The sequence below is a fragment of the Hydractinia symbiolongicarpus genome, chromosome 8, assembly GCF_029227915.1.
Source record: "Hydractinia symbiolongicarpus strain clone_291-10 chromosome 8, HSymV2.1, whole genome shotgun sequence".
Lineage (NCBI taxonomy): Eukaryota > Metazoa > Cnidaria > Hydrozoa > Anthoathecata > Hydractiniidae > Hydractinia > Hydractinia symbiolongicarpus.
The window spans coordinates 19,022,246-19,039,951 of record NC_079882.1 but is presented as its reverse complement, the minus strand read 5'-3'; the positions used below and the strand labels follow the sequence as shown (position 1 = coordinate 19,039,951).

General features: G+C 34.8%; 4 protein-coding genes across 5 annotated transcripts; 1 reads left to right on the top strand and 3 right to left on the bottom strand.

Moving 5' to 3' along the window:
• Nucleotides 1-2,989: 2,989 nt before the first annotated feature.
• Nucleotides 2,990-7,652, bottom strand: LOC130654468 (fibropellin-1-like). 2 transcript variants are annotated; one of them, XM_057457056.1, is made up of 5 exons: nt 7,204-7,616; nt 5,135-6,958; nt 4,366-4,590; nt 4,122-4,253; nt 2,990-3,639 (listed from the first exon to the last, which is right to left on the bottom strand). In XM_057457056.1, exons 1-5 carry the CDS (start codon nt 7,406-7,408, stop codon nt 3,545-3,547), a joined length of 2,481 nt encoding a protein of 826 aa, XP_057313039.1. In that variant the 5' UTR covers nt 7,409-7,616; the 3' UTR covers nt 2,990-3,544. The 2 variants fall into 2 exon arrangements, with proteins under 2 accessions (XP_057313039.1, XP_057313038.1); XM_057457055.1 differs by lacking the exon at nt 2,990-3,639 and having other exon boundaries at nt 3,886-4,253; nt 7,204-7,431; nt 7,504-7,652.
• LOC130653816 (fibropellin-3-like) lies at nt 7,540-8,611 on the bottom strand. Its single transcript, XM_057456323.1, has 4 exons — nt 8,368-8,611; nt 7,848-8,204; nt 7,606-7,731; nt 7,540-7,547 (listed from the first exon to the last, which is right to left on the bottom strand). Exons 1-4 carry the CDS (start codon nt 8,609-8,611, stop codon nt 7,540-7,542), a joined length of 735 nt encoding a protein of 244 aa, XP_057312306.1.
• A 180-nt stretch (nt 8,612-8,791) lies between these two features.
• Nucleotides 8,792-12,233, bottom strand: LOC130653815 (uncharacterized). The gene is made up of 4 exons (XM_057456322.1): nt 11,819-12,233; nt 10,281-10,469; nt 8,920-9,051; nt 8,792-8,844 (listed from the first exon to the last, which is right to left on the bottom strand). Exons 1-4 carry the CDS (start codon nt 11,901-11,903, stop codon nt 8,792-8,794), a joined length of 459 nt encoding a protein of 152 aa, XP_057312305.1. The 5' UTR covers nt 11,904-12,233.
• Nucleotides 12,234-14,272: 2,039 nt separating this feature from the next.
• On the top strand, nt 14,273-17,410 carry LOC130654473 (uncharacterized). The gene is made up of 2 exons (XM_057457060.1): nt 14,273-15,578; nt 15,892-17,410. The coding sequence occupies exons 1-2, from the start codon at nt 14,934-14,936 to the stop codon at nt 16,696-16,698; spliced, it is 1,452 nt and encodes a 483-aa protein (XP_057313043.1). The 5' UTR covers nt 14,273-14,933; the 3' UTR covers nt 16,699-17,410.
• Nucleotides 17,411-17,706: the final 296 nt, after the last annotated feature.

Sequence of the window (17,706 nt, the reverse complement as noted above, 5' to 3'; positions counted from 1 at the left end):
TCTCACATACCCTCATCATTGTCACTCTGCAGTTGAGAATTCAGAGTATCGTATGTGAAGAAAGGATGTTGTGAACGTAAAGGGATGAAAAAACAAGGGCTTCTTATCAGGTAGTGAAATTCATCCATCAAATCAAATAAAATCAAAGCTACCCGACCTAGAGTTAGCTGTGCCCATTATGGCGGGTCTGTTTATGGCAAATTGGTTACCTCTAATTCTTTCTCGTTTTGTTTGTTGCCATGCTTAACAGATTCGTGTAAAAGAACACGTGACTGTATGGTGATATTTTGATTGGTTGAAAGACCCACTGCGTCTCGGGTAAGTGACGTAATGTACAGTTTGTGAGTAGCAACATAACTACTTTGGTGTAATTGTTACAACGGTAGATCAAATCTCGATTTCTTTCCTGAAGAATGAGAAGCGATATTGGACTTAAAAATGGATGTAAATAGATTTGACAAAAACTTGAAGTTTTAATTTTTTTCTTCTGCGTAAATGCGAATAAAATGTTAAAAGCTTCGTTTCAATATTCATTTTATTTAGAAGATTTGTTGAAATTAATTTATTATCGACAAAAAAAGATAACATTGATAACAAATCAATGATTAGAATTTCTCTTTTGTGGGAGTATATTTGCAAAATGGATTCAAACACGTTTTTGTGTAGACAAGTCGCACGCCTGGATGGTGTTTGGACATCAGGATGTACGAAATACAGCGAAAGATAAAATAAATAAGACATATCTCGCTCACATAATCAACATCTTACGACAATAATGCAAAAAATATGTAACAAATGGATAAAGTACGGGCGTTAAAATGTACACCTATAAGAATATGAATTTTATAAGAATATCAGGCTGGGATTTCAGGTTAAAAACAATCGGTCATTTGTTAAGAACAATAAAAAAATAAAAACTATGACCTGGTAAGAAATCCAATATTATTTTTTTTAAAAAATACTAGAATTTGATTTGAGACTTTATGGCACGAAGTAACTGTTTACTACAACAGTAGAAAATATATCGATTTTTTTCTATAAAAATTAGTAGAGATTTTTAGGTTAAGAAGGTATAAGATAGCTAGAGATTTTGTGATGTTTGTAAAACTTCACAGCAAGTAAAACTTTGACGTAGCTGGCACCCAAATTTTGGTGCCAAAATAGTAATTTACTTTTGTATGAGGCATGGTCATAGAAATGGCGTCACGAGATTTTTTATCCCATATATTGACTCGTCCCTCCTATATAATAATAAATTAATGCCATAATCGGCAAAGATTTTTTGGGGTGTAGGGTGGTTCCTGCTTTATTTAATTTATCCTCAGTACAAGTAACTCTTGACATTGTTGTCGTTTTGTGAGGTATAAGAAAGATATCTTAAAAGTGGGTGTTAAGAGCCCTAAACTTAAAAAAATATAATAATTTCTAGACAACGTTCTACAAGCTCTATCATATGAAATCAATTCGTTTTTAATGTAGGTGTAATCAGTGTGGACAAAGAAATGAGATAATATTGATGAAAAACGATGCTTATCATAATTTTCGTCTTTTCATTTCACCATGTTTTGATGGCATGCATGCCGACTTTTAGGTTTCAGTGTTGCTATTGGTAGCAAAGTTAACAACTTGTACGAAAAGTTATTTCATTGCAACAACTTTAACTGCAGGTTTCCCTCATGACAGAAATATTCTTCTAATGCAGAAAGGCCGAATTTTTCAGCAGAACGTACAAACATTATTATTTTTCAAGGACATTTATGCCTTCAATAAAAGACTTTAAATTTTAATGCTGGGAATTTTCGCGAGCAGAAATTTTTATGAATCGAATTTACCTTTTCCGTTTCTGAGGAAAAAGTTGAGATTTATAATAAAAACAGAACATGCTTTTAGAGGTGACCATTTATAACTGGGAAGTACTAAATATTTTGCATTTAACTTGAGTTTCTTTCGCAAGAAGTAGAAATGCATAACACGTATTCTTTGGCAAGAATTTTAAGTCACTTTACTACCAGTATATAAGGTTCATTCAAGAACGGCTGTGTTTCAAGCCTGCAAGGTCGGAAACATATCAAGTTTGAGTTTTATCAAAAGCTCTTTTCAAGATCTCCTAATTCGATCCCAGGACATGACGTGTAGATTTAGTTGTCCAACATTACGACTGCCGAAAGCCGTGATCAATGAAGGACCTAAATTCGTTCTTTCAATTGCGAAATGATTCTTATTTAAGCCCGGGGCAAACGATTCCAACATTCCATCCAACATCAAAAATGAATTGTTGGACAAATGTTGGATGAATGTTGGATGCCCTTAAAAGCGTTTAATCGTAACATCCAACATTAGCTTTATCCAACAATGTCGATCATTCATTCATTATCACATGCTCTACTCATTCATTTCAAACTAAACATGGCGGCGACAGAAGACATGCTCCTCCCGATTATTTTATCAGAATTCTCTGATTCTGATGACGAAAAGCCTCGAAGGTGTAAAACAAGAGAGTGGGCCAAAATGAGAGGCCAGTTTGGAATATATTAGATTTTGGTCAAGGAGTTGATAGTGGAGGATCGAATGTCGGTCAAGCAGATGTTTAGAATGAGCGTGGAAGATTTTGAGATTGTTTTGAGTCACATTGACGATCACATATATACACAGCTTTTCCACCATCTTTATTTATACACAATTTTCTTGAGAACTTTTCGAATAAAAACGTTCGATTTTCTTTCGATTGACGTCATCATCATTCGAATGTTGGACAAAAAGTGTTCAAACGATTCCAACAGGAAAATCGAGCGAGAAAAGGAGGCAAAAGTTGGATGAAACGTTTGATGGCGAACAAACTTTCATCCAACTTCATCCAACTATTTTTTTCTTCTTTTGACATCATTTTTCCTTCTTTTATAAATTTTACTTTCGTTCAAACGATTCATTCATTTATCCAACATGGGTGTTGGATGTGTGTTGGATGGAATGTTGGAATCGTTTGCCCGGCCTTTAGATAAATATTTCCTACCATTTGAATCAACTCGTTTGATTTGAAGATCATGCGCAAGTGGTATTCTAATCAACGCCAACATGTCGAATTCATTTAATCGGGCGTTGAGTGGTTTTCTAATCAACGCCATTATGTTCAATTCATTTCATCGGGCGTTGATGGGCATAGAATACAACCAAAACTTTGTTTTTACTGAAAATTTGTTTCTTTAATTTTGATCTTTATCAAAATTCGCCTACTTACAGTTCAAGGCTTAACATTTCCACTAGGAATAGAAATATTATCAGAAAAAAAATAAAAAAAAATTGAAAATTAACCACCGTAATAAACTTGTTTATAGAGAAAATCTATCCTCTTTTTGCATGCGAGGCACGAACTTTTTTTCATGTACATGTTTTCTTAAAAACATTTTTATCTGCAGTCAAGGATGTTTAATAATGAAAGCAATTTTTAGATAGTCTATATACTATCAAAAGAATAACAACACAAAATCTTTATATTATGCCGATTTTAATAAACTCTATCAATAATACAGCTAATATGTTATCTCCTTTAAGTTAAACATGATCCTGTAACGTGATCACAATCTCCATCATTGCATGTACACGTGTACTTGCACCATTTGCCATAGCGACCTTTGTCACATTCTAAACGACAAGGAGAATTTTTATTAATCTTCTGTTGGTTGTACCGTTGTAGATCTCTAGGTAAACTTTCAGGGAAACCATCAAAAGAAGAAAATTATTCTTAAATAAAAACCATTACAGAGAGTTCTCTCGTCAATATTTGAGCATTTTCGGAAAAATCCTTTTTTAACATAATAAAAACATAGCTAGTTTTCTCTGAGTTAATTCTATTTTCCCTTCGTGTTTTTTCCCTTCAGTCGTTTTATAATCAACAAGCTCCTTGCCTCATAAATGGCTTTTCAGGCCATCCAAACATCTTTATTTGGTCACCTTCAAAGGTAAATAATGTTTATAATGTTTTTAGGCTAACTGGCGATCCGGTATTTTGAAGACCAGAATGTCATATCACAAAACATGTTTTCAACCGCCATATATTTTTCACCATTTAAACCCTAGATTATTAATGCATTAATAAGAATCTTCACAAGGAAGTTTATCCTTACTTTTTTCACAATTATTTCCTATCCAGCCAGATTTACAGTCAAGACATCTTCCTGATACAAAATCACAATCTTCTCCATGCAGACAGCTGCATTTCTTTTCACAGTTTAATCCAAACCAGCCTGGTTTGCATTCTAAAAAAACAATGATCATTAATAAAAATATTGGTTGAATTTAATTACGAAAAAGTTCGGTTAAATTCAATGAATCCAAAAAAAAAATCAAAGATTCTTTACACAGACTTACTATGCTGACACGTTGAGCCATGATAACCAGGTGGACAAACACATTGAAAGTTATTGATGAAATCAAAACAAACTCCATTGTTTAGACAAGGATTAGGAACGCATTCATTGATTTCGTTCTGACAGTTCTTTCCTTCATACCCACCATCACAAACGCATTGGTAGGCGTTCAATCCATCAATACATTTTCCGTTACCACTGCAAGGATTTAATTGAGGACAATCGTCTAAAAGAAATAGTTGAAATTTAATTTTGAGAAATGATAAGAAATAATAACTTTTTGCCATATTGTGTTATGATTTACGCTGGATAAGGTAAATTTATGCGTAAACAACTTCAAGAAAATTAATCAGTATCAATAGGCATTGATAGTCAGTATATGTGATGCCAAATATGCTGGCACATCAATTCAAAACGTCGCGGGATATCGATATATGTTAGGATTCACTACTCTCCTAAGAAATCCAAGTTATGATACGATAAAAAGGTGTTTCAAGTTTGTAAGGACTATTAGTAAATATAAGAAGTTTTAAATAAAATAGTGTCGCCGCATATAGGTTCTTAATCTTGATTCATTTGCTTCTTTTTTTTTACATCTCTGCTAAAGTCAAAACATTAGTTGAAATGATTTAACTCTTTGAGATGTGACATCTCATCAACACCAAACCAATCAATAGTACCAGTTATGAAACATGCATACCATAGTTATGAGTCCAAGTATCTTCACAATATAATAACATCTCTACAAGGAAACAATCTTGAAAACATACCTATGTTATGTTCACAATTCTTTCCATTGTAACCTTTTACGCATGTGCAGGAATGCTCGTCTATTCCATCGGTGCATGTTCCACCATTTTTACATGGATTACCTGCGCATTCGTCTACATTAACTTCGCATGTAATACCAGTGTAACCTGCTGCACATTCACAAGTAAAACTGTTGATACCATCAGTGCATGTTCCACCATTTTTACATGGATTACTTGCACATTCGTTGATATCAACTTCGCATGTAATACCAGTGTAACCTGCTGCACATTCACAAGTAAAACTGTTGATACCATCGGTGCATGTTCCACGATTTTTACATGGATTACTTGCACATTCGTTGATATCAAATTCGCAGGTGTTACCAGTGTAACCTGCTGCACAATGACAAGTAAAACTGTTGATACCATCGGTGCATGTTCCACCATTTTTACATGGATTACTTGCACATTCGTTTATATCAACTTCGCAGGTGTTACCAGTGTAACCTGCTGCACAATCACAAGTAAAACTGTTGATACCGTCGGTGCATGTTCCACCATTTTTACATGGATTACCTGCGCATTCGTCTATATCAACATCACACGTGTTACCGGTATAACCTGCTCCACAATCACAAGTAAAACTGTTGATACCATCAGTGCATGTTCCGCCATTTTTACATGGATTACTTGCACATTCGTTTATATCAACTTCGCAGGTGTTACCAGTGTAACCTGCTGCACAATGACAAGTAAAACTGTTGATACCATCGGTGCATGTTCCACCATTTTTACATGGATTACTTGCACATTCGTTTATATCAACTTCGCAGGTGTTACCAGTGTAACCTGCTGCACAATCACAAGTAAAACTGTTGATACCGTCGGTGCATGTTCCACGATTTTTACATGGATTACTTGCACATTCGTTGATATCAAATTCGCAGGTGTTACCAGTGTAACCTGCTGCACAATGACAAGTAAAACTGTTGATACCATCAGTGCATGTTCCGCCATTTTTACATGGATTACTTGCACATTCGTTTATATCAACTTCGCAGGTGTTACCAGTGTAACCTGCTGCACAATGACAAGTAAAACTGTTGATACCATCGGTGCATGTTCCACCATTTTTACATGGATTACTTGCACATTCGTTTATATCAACTTCGCAGGTGTTACCAGTGTAACCTGCTGCACAATCACAAGTAAAACTGTTGATACCGTCGGTGCATGTTCCACCATTTTTACATGGATTACCTGCGCATTCGTCTATATCAACATCACACGTGTTACCGGTATAACCTGCTGCACAATCACAAGTAAAACTGTTGATACCATCAGTGCATGTTCCACCATTTTTACATGGATTACTTGCACATTCGTTTATATCAACTTCGCATGTGTTACCAGTGTAACCTGCTGCACAATCACAAGTAAAACTGTTGATACCGTCGGTGCATGTTCCACCATTTTTACATGGATTACCTGCGCATTCGTCTATATCAACATCACACGTGTTACCGGTATAACCTGCTGCACAATCACAAGTAAAACTGTTGATACCATCAGTGCATGTTCCACCATTTTTACATGGATTACTTGCACATTCGTTTATATCAACTTCGCATGTGTTACCAGTGTAACCTGCTGCACAATCACAAGTAAAACTGTTGATACCGTCGGTGCATGTTCCACCATTTTTACATAGATTACCTGCGCATTCATCTATATCAACATCACACGTGTTACCGGTATAGCCTGCTGCACAGTCACAAGTAAAACTGTTGATACCATCGGTGCATGTTCCACCATTTAGGCAAGGCTTGTTTTTGCATTCGTCTGCAGCAAATGAAAAGAAAATGTTTTATTTTGTTAATTCAAATTAAATGTAAATTTTGAGATAAACTTTCTTTATTTTAGTTTATATCCAATTCAAACGTTTAAGTAGCTTCAACAAAGAAGAAAATGGAACATTGTTTGTAATGGTGGTGAGAATTGGGGAGCTTAGCAAAGCATCACATATATATCTTTTTTTCATAATGGGATGTAACGTGAAAGTTTTTTGGTATTAAAATATATACTACCTCTGTCAACTTGGCAATCTTTCCCCTCAAATCCTTTGACACAAACACAAGAGTAATTGTTAAATTCATCCACACATGTTGCACCATTTAAGCAGGGACTGCTACCACATTCATTGATATTGACTTGACAGTTTTTCCCAGTAAAACCTGCTTTGCAAGTACATACATGACTATTTACTCCATCTATACATGATCCTCCATTCATACAAGGATTAATTTTGCAATCATCTAAATATTGAGTAGGTAAATTTGTAAGTAACTTTTTGCAGTCAAGAATTTAATATATAATGAGGTTTGTACCTATATTGGTTTGACAGTTTTTGCCATTGTAGCCCATTACACATCTGCATGAATAGTCATTGACGCCATCCACACATGTTGCACCATTCAAGCAAGGGTTACTTGCGCATTCATTGATATTCACTTGGCAGCTTTTGCCAGTGTACCCTGCTTTGCAAGTACATATATAGCCACCTACTTTATCTGTACAACTGCCACCATTGTTGCATGGATTACCAGCGCATTCATCTAAAACAATGTTGTTGTTCTTCCTTTCAGAAATGTATTATTGTTAACTCTTTAAAGAAAACAACATATTAAAAAATTTACTACACTTGAGTAATTCATAATTTTTTTGTACTAACCGATATTTATTTGACAATGTTTTCCTGCATACCCATTCTTACATTTGCAGACGTAATTGTTGATTTTATCCACGCAAGTTCCACCGTTTTTACATGTTTTTCCGACACATTCATCGATGTTTGTTTCGCAGCGACGACCTTTAAACCCTGCAGCACACTTACAGGTGTATCCATTAACATTGTCAATGCATTTCGCATTGTTTATGCACGGGTTGTTCTTACAGTCATCGATATTCGTTTCACAATTTTTTCCCGTGAATCCCTTTCCGCATTTACATGTGTACTTTCCAACAAAACCTTCACACTGTCCACCGTTCTTGCATGGAGTGTTCTTGCAAAGATCTTTTATCGTGCACACTGAATAATTAGAGAAAAATATTAAATCATCAACTGCTTACGATGTGTAGAAACTCAAAATGACGAAAAAAAAGAAATTTGGAATGGCTTTATGTGAGACCCATTGCCAGTTCATGTTTTTTGTTTATAATGTAAAAACCACACAAGTGAATAACAGCGATACCTTTTCCATAATTTACATAGGGTTGACATAAATAATTATCTTTCCATGAAGACCAGGGCTTATAAGATCCAATATCCCATTTAATGCAATGTACTTTCGCGTAAACATAGTCCATAAAATTACGAAAGGATGAATAAGACCACTGAAAGCGATATCCAGGGTCAGGTAGATTTTTAGACCAACAAAGGTATTGATTTTCACCCCAAGCAGAATCATCTGGTTCTCGAATATGTAAACATTCCATGTTTTTGATTGGTCCATTAGTGGAAAACTTTAATCCTAAATAACATGCAAAATTTTTGTAGGTTCCTGTTAGCCGTATCGCTGCGTATTATTATTATTATTATTATAATTGTTATTCACAAGTTCAGTGAAGCACCTTCATCAAAAAGGATGTCATGCTCTCATTGTGCAGTATACATCGCTATTGCCTATCCCATAAAGACCTTTGCTTGTTAAACATGCCTGTGCTGTGAACTAAACCACAAATCTAATAATATTGAAGCCACACCTTTTCAGGAGTTCATTGAACACAACAATTTTGGTAAATACCTGGATCGGGAACACCTTTCTTCACACAAAAATAATACTTTCTATAAAAGCGAGTAGTTGCAACTTGAACACAATTATATTGTGATGACTTTCTACTGGTGAATTTGTAATCACCGGGCCATGCTGCGACAGCTATAATGAAGAAAATACATGAAGTAATGTCTGATTAACAACAAAGCAGATTTGATAGAAATCGCTAAATCTTTCTGTGATTGCTGGCAAAAATAATTCCCCAGGGCTGTTTTTTCTCTTTACCACCCGGGATTGGCAGAGAAAGAAAAAACTCATAGGACGAGGTTCAGATGCGCGTGCACGTGCATATAGTGGCGTGCGTTTTTTATTAAAGGATGGAGTTAGTCAATAACATAAAAATTATTTCGATTTCCACCGCAAAAAGATTTGCAATATCGTCACAGAAAGTATTTTCCCAATGTCTTAAAAATATCTGATTTGCTCCAAGATGTAATAGCAGAGAATTATTAACAAGGGACGGACTATAATACTCTTGATAACCTAATTGTTAGGGGTGTGTTGAAGGGAGGGTAATAATTTTTTAAAAATCGATAGGCTGTCAATTAATTTAGATAGGCGGAGTTTCATTCAGATGTCTAAAACAGGGGGGACACATGATTCGTTCTTGAAGACTTTTATTAAAGAGTGCACGTTTCATTTTTTTTAGTTTCCTAATGTGCTGAAAACTTATTCAATCAGAATAATTAGGAAATGTTTTAATAAAAAGGGGAAGGTGGATTTTACAATACATTGAAAGTGGTAAAATCTTCCGAAATTTAATGTCCCCCCCCCCTACAGTTTTAGGTTATCAAAAGTATTGGCATTTAAATATATCATGAGAATTGAAATCAATTTTTGTGAGCGGGACTGTCATCAAAAAAAGAACAATGTAAGCGCATTTACATGTTATCAAAATTAAACATAACTAACGCCGATAAAAAAGAATTTTGTTTAAAAGGACATATGATGTAGCACCACGAAAAGCAAATATCAGGAAAGAAGACAAAAAACGGTCTAGGTGGGAGGTTACACTGAAAGGAGAAATTTATCTCAAGCGTTGTATTTTAAGTATCGTTAACACAAAAGCATTTGCTGTAAGATAGAAATAGGTAGGAGAATTTGTTTTTCAAGATTTTCAAACGGCATTCAATTTATATGACCAATTTTTGTTTTCGAGAATTTAGAATCGCCAAAGCCTGTTAGATAACAACTATCACTGGAGAAAAAGTTGGGAATTCATCGGTGGATTAGAAGTTACTAACAAACAATTTCGATATCAGGGCATTTCTCTTGCTACCTACATATCAAAAAGCAACAAAGGAATGAGGACAAGATAACCAAAGGCTCACCCTTTTCTTCTGATGCAGCAGAACAGCCACATTTTCCAGTAAGAAGATCACAAGCTCCATAGCAGCCTCCGTTCGGTTTGCCACACGTGCGACGATCATCTTTGCTATAGCAGTTCTCCTGCAAAGCTCTTTTCGTACGGTGTATCTGTCCTACTGCACAATTGTTACATTTGCTCCATCGCGACCAATCTAAGATAAAGAGAAAAAAATTGTATAAAACACAGATGAACCAAGCAAAAAATATTTTGTTTAACGGAATGCTTGGTTGGTAGAAAAAAGGATGAACACTGTCAGCTATTGTAACGTCAAATGTAAATTATTTTTTTGAGAATACCAGTGAAATAGATTCTAATGCTTTAGGCGAGTTTGTGACTCATGAATTTAGGTACGGTATGCTAAATGAAATAATAACGATAGTTTTTTAAGCACCCTTTCTTGCCCAATTTAGTTTTTATTCCTCCTGGCGGCAAACTGCGAGTTCTTTCTGGAAATGGATAAGTTAACCAATATTCATGTAAATTAAATGTCCAAATATCTTCTTTTAATCTTGCCCCGAAAACAAAACCAACATACAAATCAGATATTTCAAAAAAATTGTAATTTTAGCGACCTTTTTTACAATTTTTATTAACTGTTTTCAGACGTTAACAAAAAATCTGCACATTGATCGATTATGTTCAACTGTTATCCCCGACCATATCAGTCATATTTTACAGTCAGGGATGTTTCGATACTCCGACGATTGAAGAGTATCAAATGTTTTGCAATGACCCGTAATTACACAGAAATTCAGGGGAATCGACCCGGGTTTACTTTATGATACCTTTTAGAGTTATCATTTCCTAGAGCAAGGCAATAGCAAGTAATGCCCGAGGAAGATATATACACGCTTTTTGTTATAAGCAACACAAATTTTGGCTGAGGCTCGATGTTGCTTAAGGTTCTGTATTTTACAGAGCTGTTGCTTTTGTTGTTGGTTGTTGACTATGTTAGATTGGCATGTCAACTTAATGATTTCCATGATAAGGAAAGTCTTTGAAACTTAGATTTCTTTTGCAATCCATTCCATCTATTATTAATTATCTGAGGTTGGCTGTTGCCTACAATTTGCTTTGTTTTTCAGAAGAATTTAAACCTCGTTTTGTTTATAAGGTGTAGCTTATTAAGAAGCGTGTATCTCTAGTATATTGTAATTGAAAAAGTTCTTGTTTTTGGGAAACACTGTCCTCTACCACACCTATCTTTTTTTTAGGTTGTAAAAAATATCGCCATCAAAGACGTCAGATTTTTTAACGAATGTAGATTTGGTGTCCACATAACACACTGCGTAATCATAATGATATATCATTTGCAAGTGTATATGCAAAAATCTTTCTTAAAGTGCAAACTAAGTTCTTTTTAGGTGAACCTAGGAAGATGGAGCGAGTTAGCTATATCGTCTACTCTACATAAAGCTGAAACTTTATAAAATCTACTGTTTTAAAGCAAGCATAAATGCTACATTTCACACACACAAAGCAGTATGAAGAACTTCTTACGTCCATATTTACAATTATCTGACAAAGTTCTTCTAAGCACAACGCAAAAAGAGAAAATCACCAACAAAACTTTCAGTTTATACATAACCGATTCTCCACTTTTGACCTCACCTTGAGTGGATCGTTAAAAGATAGAAATAAATGATGTAAAGATAGAACAGTTGTTTCAAATTGTTTACACAGACGACAAATCTTACTTCTCTGTTTTGCTTCTGAGCTTGAACACCTGACCAAATAAGATTTTTAAGAATTTATACGTATTATTATTATACGGATATTGCCAGGGTCACAACACTACGATTATACATATAGAAAGGACAGAATGATTTTACCGAAACGAAGCACCTGTACAAATTCTATAAGATAAATCAATAAATTCGCCACTTGGTATTTCATGTTATATCTCGACACCCAATCGATATTTAATTTTTACAGTGTCGTTAAAAATCCTGTAGATTAGATTTTACTTTCGTATTATAATTCTAGACTTGTAAGCATCTCATATTTCATGCTTTACCCTATTAAACCTGGAGTTTTTTTAGCTCGTGGAACCCTGACGGTCATAAATTCGAAACTACTTACGCTTAAGTGATAAAATAAGGTACAAATGTCTTAATACAAACTTAGCCCAGGTAAAAAATTATTTTGATGACGTAACGAGGAACGGAAATGACGTTATATTTACCTAACATAGGTCATATTCTCCATTTTCAAATACACTTTAATTTCTCGCGTGTTACTCGCGTGTTACTCGCGTGTTACTCGCATGTTAAAACTTTAATACTTGGTGCCAAAAAATAATTAATAAAAAAAAAAGGATTTTAATTTCGTCATTAGGATCAACAAGACGTATGATATACGTAAACAACCTCGCGAATAAAGTTTACAAGAAGCTGTCTATTAAATTGTGATTTTTGTTACGAAGTTAGACACGACATTTTGCTATTCAGATAGGCAATAATATTTGTTACGCACTACGCAGTTGTTTTTTAAAATTGATTTGTGAGATCCTTTTGAACGGAAAATTCCTCGAAAAGTCAATTTTCGATGGGTCTGTCTGGGGTAAACTGACTGACAGAAAGAAGAAAAACCACAAGCCCCACCTAAAATTTGCGAAATTCTGTAATTCAGTACCCCCCTCCTCCCCCCCAAAGAAAAAAAAAACAAAAAAAAAAGAAAGAAACAAACAAACAAACAAAACAAACAAAAAAAACGGGGGATAAGAAAGTCACTCAGTTAGAAAAAGCAAAATAAAAACAAAAAAATAATGTATGAGTAAATCTTAATTTTTCGAAAAAAGAAATAGCTGCAGTTAAAAAACAAAATTACTACCAGAATTGTCACAAACGGCAAACTTCGATAAAAAGAATCCTGTGCACTTTTGGCGCGGAGAAAATTAACAACAAACGGAATCGGAAAATTTACGTTCTTTCGGAGCGTTTCCGAAACCACATTTCTCTACGTTGGCGTGTCATTAGCGTAGCGAAAAGAATTCCGTTCTTGTTATTACTTATATATGGTGGAGCGTCTTTCTTTTCCTCTAAGGTATTGTTGTGGAAATTTTATTTTTCGCAGACTACTTTCCAGACATTTGAGGAGACCTTAATTCTGCCTACATTCACTTTTTAAAACTTTAGTGGAAACACCTTAAATTTACAAGTTAGTTAAATAACGCTTTTGAACACTTATCTTTTTAAAAATAAAACAAAAAGAAAGTGAAAGTAGTTACCAAGATGAGATTCGAAGACATGACTACTCCCGTGTCGGTGCTCAGAGAGGCAAAAATTTCCATTCTCGTAGGACACATTTGGGTACAAGCTCACGAGCTTGTAAAAATGAATTCATATCAGATATGTAGATGCGTTTTTCCAGAAATATTGACGCTTATATCAAACTTGGTGAATATGCAGAATATTGCATTTAAAAATGTTTCAAGTAAGGAAAACAATATATTGACGTCATTTAAACCAAAAATGACCATTCTCGACCCCAGAGCTCTTTGAGATAAACTCGAGGTTTTACTCTAAAAGAGCTCTGGGGGCGAGAGTTGAGATATTTAGGCTAAAACATTTGCGCGCACACTTATTATTGTTATTATTTTCTATTATTATTTCTTTTGTTATTACCTGAAAAGCCAATAGGAAAGCTTCGTTTCGTTTTCAACTAATAAGATTACAGATTGTAAATAATCTGATCTTCACGATCTTCTAATGTTCCACATTCCTTGGTCAAATCATAGCTGTGACTAAACCTAACAATAAATTATTAGCATTTCTGTCCTGTTTTCTCCTTCGTAAAGGTCCCTCTCGTAAATTTTTTTCGTTTTAAATTTTCTACAAGGAACTTTCGATATAACAGACGTTTTGTTTAACCTCCAAGGGATTTTTATATCATATTTTACCATAGAAATTATCAAAAAAACCCGAATTATTTCATCTTTTGTAAGGTTTCTTCACGTTTGTTAAGGTTTCTTTCACGTCATGTTTGCTCTTTTTTAACACAAAAAATTGTCTGAGGTTTAATGTCGCTTATTTTTCTGTATTTTACAGTTCAACCGTAACTTCTGTGTTGTTGGCTGACTGTCTACTCAGAAGTATCAAATCAACACGTTTGCCTCAAGTCAGGCTGTTGTGCAGATGGAAATCAAACTTCACGCTCGTCATCAAATGAAAGTAGTGCTTTTTTATAATCTCCGTTCTTTGTGCTTTTTCGTTATTTACTTACTTCAGGCTGGTTATTACTAACAAGTTGCTTCAAGTTTTAAAGGATTTGCACCTCATGATGCTTCCAAAAAATCCGTCATGTATTTATTTCAAAAAAGTTGGAAAAGTTTTTTTTAAACATATTGATCAACAAAGTTTATCATCCTCGTGGTTGTCATAGCAACAAAAATAAGCGTCAACAAACCTTTGGCATGAGAGTTGAAATTGAAAGAAATTATTCTTAGAAAGTTAATATTTTAATTAAAATAAATTCTCAAGCGTTTCGTGCATTTTTTTTGTTTACATAAAATATTGCTTGTATGCCGTGACAAAGCGGTATTTGCACAAAACTTAACGGTAGTGCTTATTCAATACTTCAATACATAAACTTGAAATTTTTTTCAATAAAAAAGATGTCTGCCAGTTGTCTTCAAACGCAGATCTCGCAAAATGGAAACGAAGAAATAACTTCATCGAGATTTAATGTAATCCACGAAGTCTCCACACTAAATGAAAGTAATCAAACTTTAGTGGAAAAAAGCCGTCGACAACCAGTAGTGGCATTAGCACATCATTTATGTCATGGTAAGAAAGACGCATGGCAATCGTCATCGAATGATGAAAAAGTTTCTATAAACCAAGAGCGAAACATAGTTGATTTTCACCGCATAATTAATTTAGTTCGTATATTGTGTCGGGTTTGCATTGCAATTCGACGTTACGCCGTCAGTAAAACCGACAGCCGTGTTATTTTAGACATTCAACACTTTGTAAAGTCTTCATCCAACGACAACATGCCTGACTTGCCGGATGACAATAAATCGGTGTATTTTAATAAAGCTCTTTACAGTGTGGAGAGCAATCATGCATTTCCACTTTGGGCTAGACAGATATGTTCGCAGCCATGTGAGGAACGAAAAGAAGCACAGATCGAAAAGTTGTGCAAGTATCTGAGGGGAATCTGCACCTTTTCTCGATTTAGCTCTGCAACACAAACTGAAATATGTCGTCACGCAACATATAATCGATATGATAAGATGAGAATAATTTTAAATCAGGTAACTTTTTTTTAACAAAGTCTTGATATCGAATTTTAGGGAGCTAAATGCATTTCACTTCTCCTTTACGATATCTCTATAAAAGTGTAAAGTGAAAGAAATTCAATAAGGGTGTTTATTCGAGTGGACTTAAGGATTTTACTAGGGCATATTTTGAGTTTTAGGGTAGTGTCGTCTTTACCACCAACCATTAATAATGAAAACAAGTTGTAACTATTTTGGTGTTGTTTGTTACATAACATCAAATATAATGGAGATATTTTAGGCGAATGTAACACAACGTAAGAAACATTATTGCCTCTTTTAACTTTAGGGAGATTATGCGGAATACTATTACATACTTATATCTGGGAAGGTATACATAAATATATCCAGTATAGATCGAAATACGGGAATCGAAATAACGGAAACGGTGGACGAACTGAAAGAACATGAAACTTTCGGCGCGACCGCTCTTTTACACAACACAAGACGAACAGCCTCCGTCGTGAGTGAAACATTTGTAGAGGTACTGTTAATTGATTCAGAAACGTTTTCAAAATACTGCGCTCAACAGTTATCCTTACAAAACGAAAATGTGAAGAACTTTCTAGAAACACACGATGTTTTCGCAACGTGGTCCAAACGACGCTTGCTACGGATAGCGAACGACGTCAAAACCAGATTTTACCGGTCAGGCAAAATTATAGACGTTGATATTATGAACTCGAAATACATTTATTTTGTTATGGACGGAGAGATTGATGTGTTTTATTGTCATAGAGATGACGAACGACGGTGGTTGCACAGCAAGAAATTAAAACGTAATGTCGGTATTTTGGGAGGTAACCGCATTTACGCGCCGGATACATGTAACTTAATTAGCTTATTAGAGAAAGGGCGTGCCCAACAAAATGTGCGATCTTTAATTATTAGCCACGGGGCGACAGTCTTGTATATACCGAAACTACGATTTCACGAAGTCGCACCCAAAAACTTTTTAGCAACCCATAAAATCGTTTCGCCGTTTCGCAACCTTACTGATGTCGATTATAAATGTGAAAGCCGAAAAGCCATAAAATGGTTAGAATTCCGAGCAAGTACAGCGAAAGAAAGCTCCAGGTTTTATAATATAGAATAAAGTGAGAGCTAATTGTAATTAAAGGTTGATGCGTTCTTAAACATCTGTTTATTAAAATTTTTTGTGAATATTTGCAAAATCCGTAATGATCAGCAAATAGTCAGGAAAAGGTGTGGCTTTATTTGCAATCTCTTGTTTTAATCACTGACTTTTCTTGGTAACTTAATTGGCATGTTTACTCTACAGAATTGAACAGCTTATGTCTTTAGCTTATGTCTTTATTTATATTTTTGTTCCATGCGAACTTTTTGTTTTATTGAAAAAAAAGGATAGGTAGATTCTATATTGCGGTAACGACACTTTCTTTGCAAGATTTTTGATGTCTAGATTCGTAGTTGATGTTAGTGTTAAACTGAAATTGTACGATTCTTGTGTTTGACCAACGTAATAAGGAAAGTAATCTCGTTAAAGTTTGACAATAAATTTGATTTGTCGGGAGAGGCGGTTGACAGGTTCGTGGAAGAGCTCTAGATGGGATGGGATGTATATTTCAACACCTACTAACGATGCAGAACCTCCTATGGCACCTCCGTCTGTTCAAATGTAAAATTTGTTTTTAAATGGATACCAATACAAGTTCAACCAAACGCAGGAAATCCGGTACAGAAATGTTTTTCAAATGAACATCGTTCTTGATATGGTATTTAATGTTTAATTGTTCTTTGTGGGAACATTTGTGTAGAGTGACGTAAATAATATCACACATTCGTCATCTGCTGTGTCTGTTTCTCTATTCCTCTAGCCTTGCTATGGTAGGGTCACGACTGTAAATTTATTGAGAATAGAACCAACACATTTTGATAGGTTGACTACTCTCCTCTACGTAATTGTAGGGGGGGGGGGTTAAATCTCCGATTTTTGAAAAAAAACAGCCCCTAACAAAAGACACCCCCCCCCAAAAAAACAAAAAAAACAAATAAACTATGCAAACAGAAAGAAAGAGCAAGGAAAACAATGTATATACTGTAGTAATACATCTTGAAGCAAGTATATCGGAAAATAGAAAAT